The sequence below is a fragment of the Buceros rhinoceros genome, unplaced genomic scaffold, assembly GCF_000710305.1.
Source record: "Buceros rhinoceros silvestris isolate BGI_N320 unplaced genomic scaffold, ASM71030v1 scaffold24422, whole genome shotgun sequence".
Taxonomy (NCBI): Eukaryota; Metazoa; Chordata; class Aves; order Bucerotiformes; family Bucerotidae; genus Buceros; species Buceros rhinoceros.
The window spans coordinates 3,858-4,346 of NW_010398696.1; the positions used below are offsets into that span (position 1 = coordinate 3,858).

A 489-nucleotide genomic window follows, 5' to 3' on the forward strand; every position below is an offset into this window, starting at 1 on the left:
AAACGCCACCGACCTGGAAACCACTGGTTTCCTTTTTTGGGGGAGGGTGTAAAAAACAGAACATCTGTCAATAAGTGTCAGGAGGGGGGTGTTAAATATTTTAACCACTGACAAGGCTTGAGGAAGTTTCACAGTTTTGTTATGCTCTATTTTATTACTATCATATTTACAGATTTTTCTCTCTTTTCTTTTTCTTTTTTTGCTGAATTGCTGATAATTTTAATAGAATTTAAATCTGGAGTGTGAGCAGGAACCAGTTAACTACATTCATTGTCCAATCCCCGTCGCTTTGAGAAAGAGACTCCAAATTCTTGGCATATGAATCAGCTGTTGGGTAGCTCCTCCCTCTCCCCATGAGGCGGCGGCAGGACCGCAGTGGTGGCACCCGCTCCCGTTCACACCGTGGCCGGCGGGGCCTTGCGCTGCAGGAAATACTGGTGGATGTTCTCGGCGTCCCGCTTCACACAGGCTGCGCTCAGCAGGGTGTTC

At 47.0% G+C, this 489-nt stretch overlaps 1 protein-coding gene across 1 annotated transcript in view; it reads right to left on the bottom strand.

The window, feature by feature from the left end:
• Positions 1 to 395: 395 nt before the first annotated feature.
• Positions 396 to 489, bottom strand: part of NPEPPS (aminopeptidase puromycin sensitive) — a 24,477-nt gene continuing 24,383 nt past the window's right edge. The window contains exon 23 of the mRNA XM_010131211.1: positions 396 to 489. This exon is cut by the window's right edge and continues 27 nt beyond it. Within this exon, the coding sequence (XP_010129513.1) occupies positions 396 to 489 (94 nt within the window).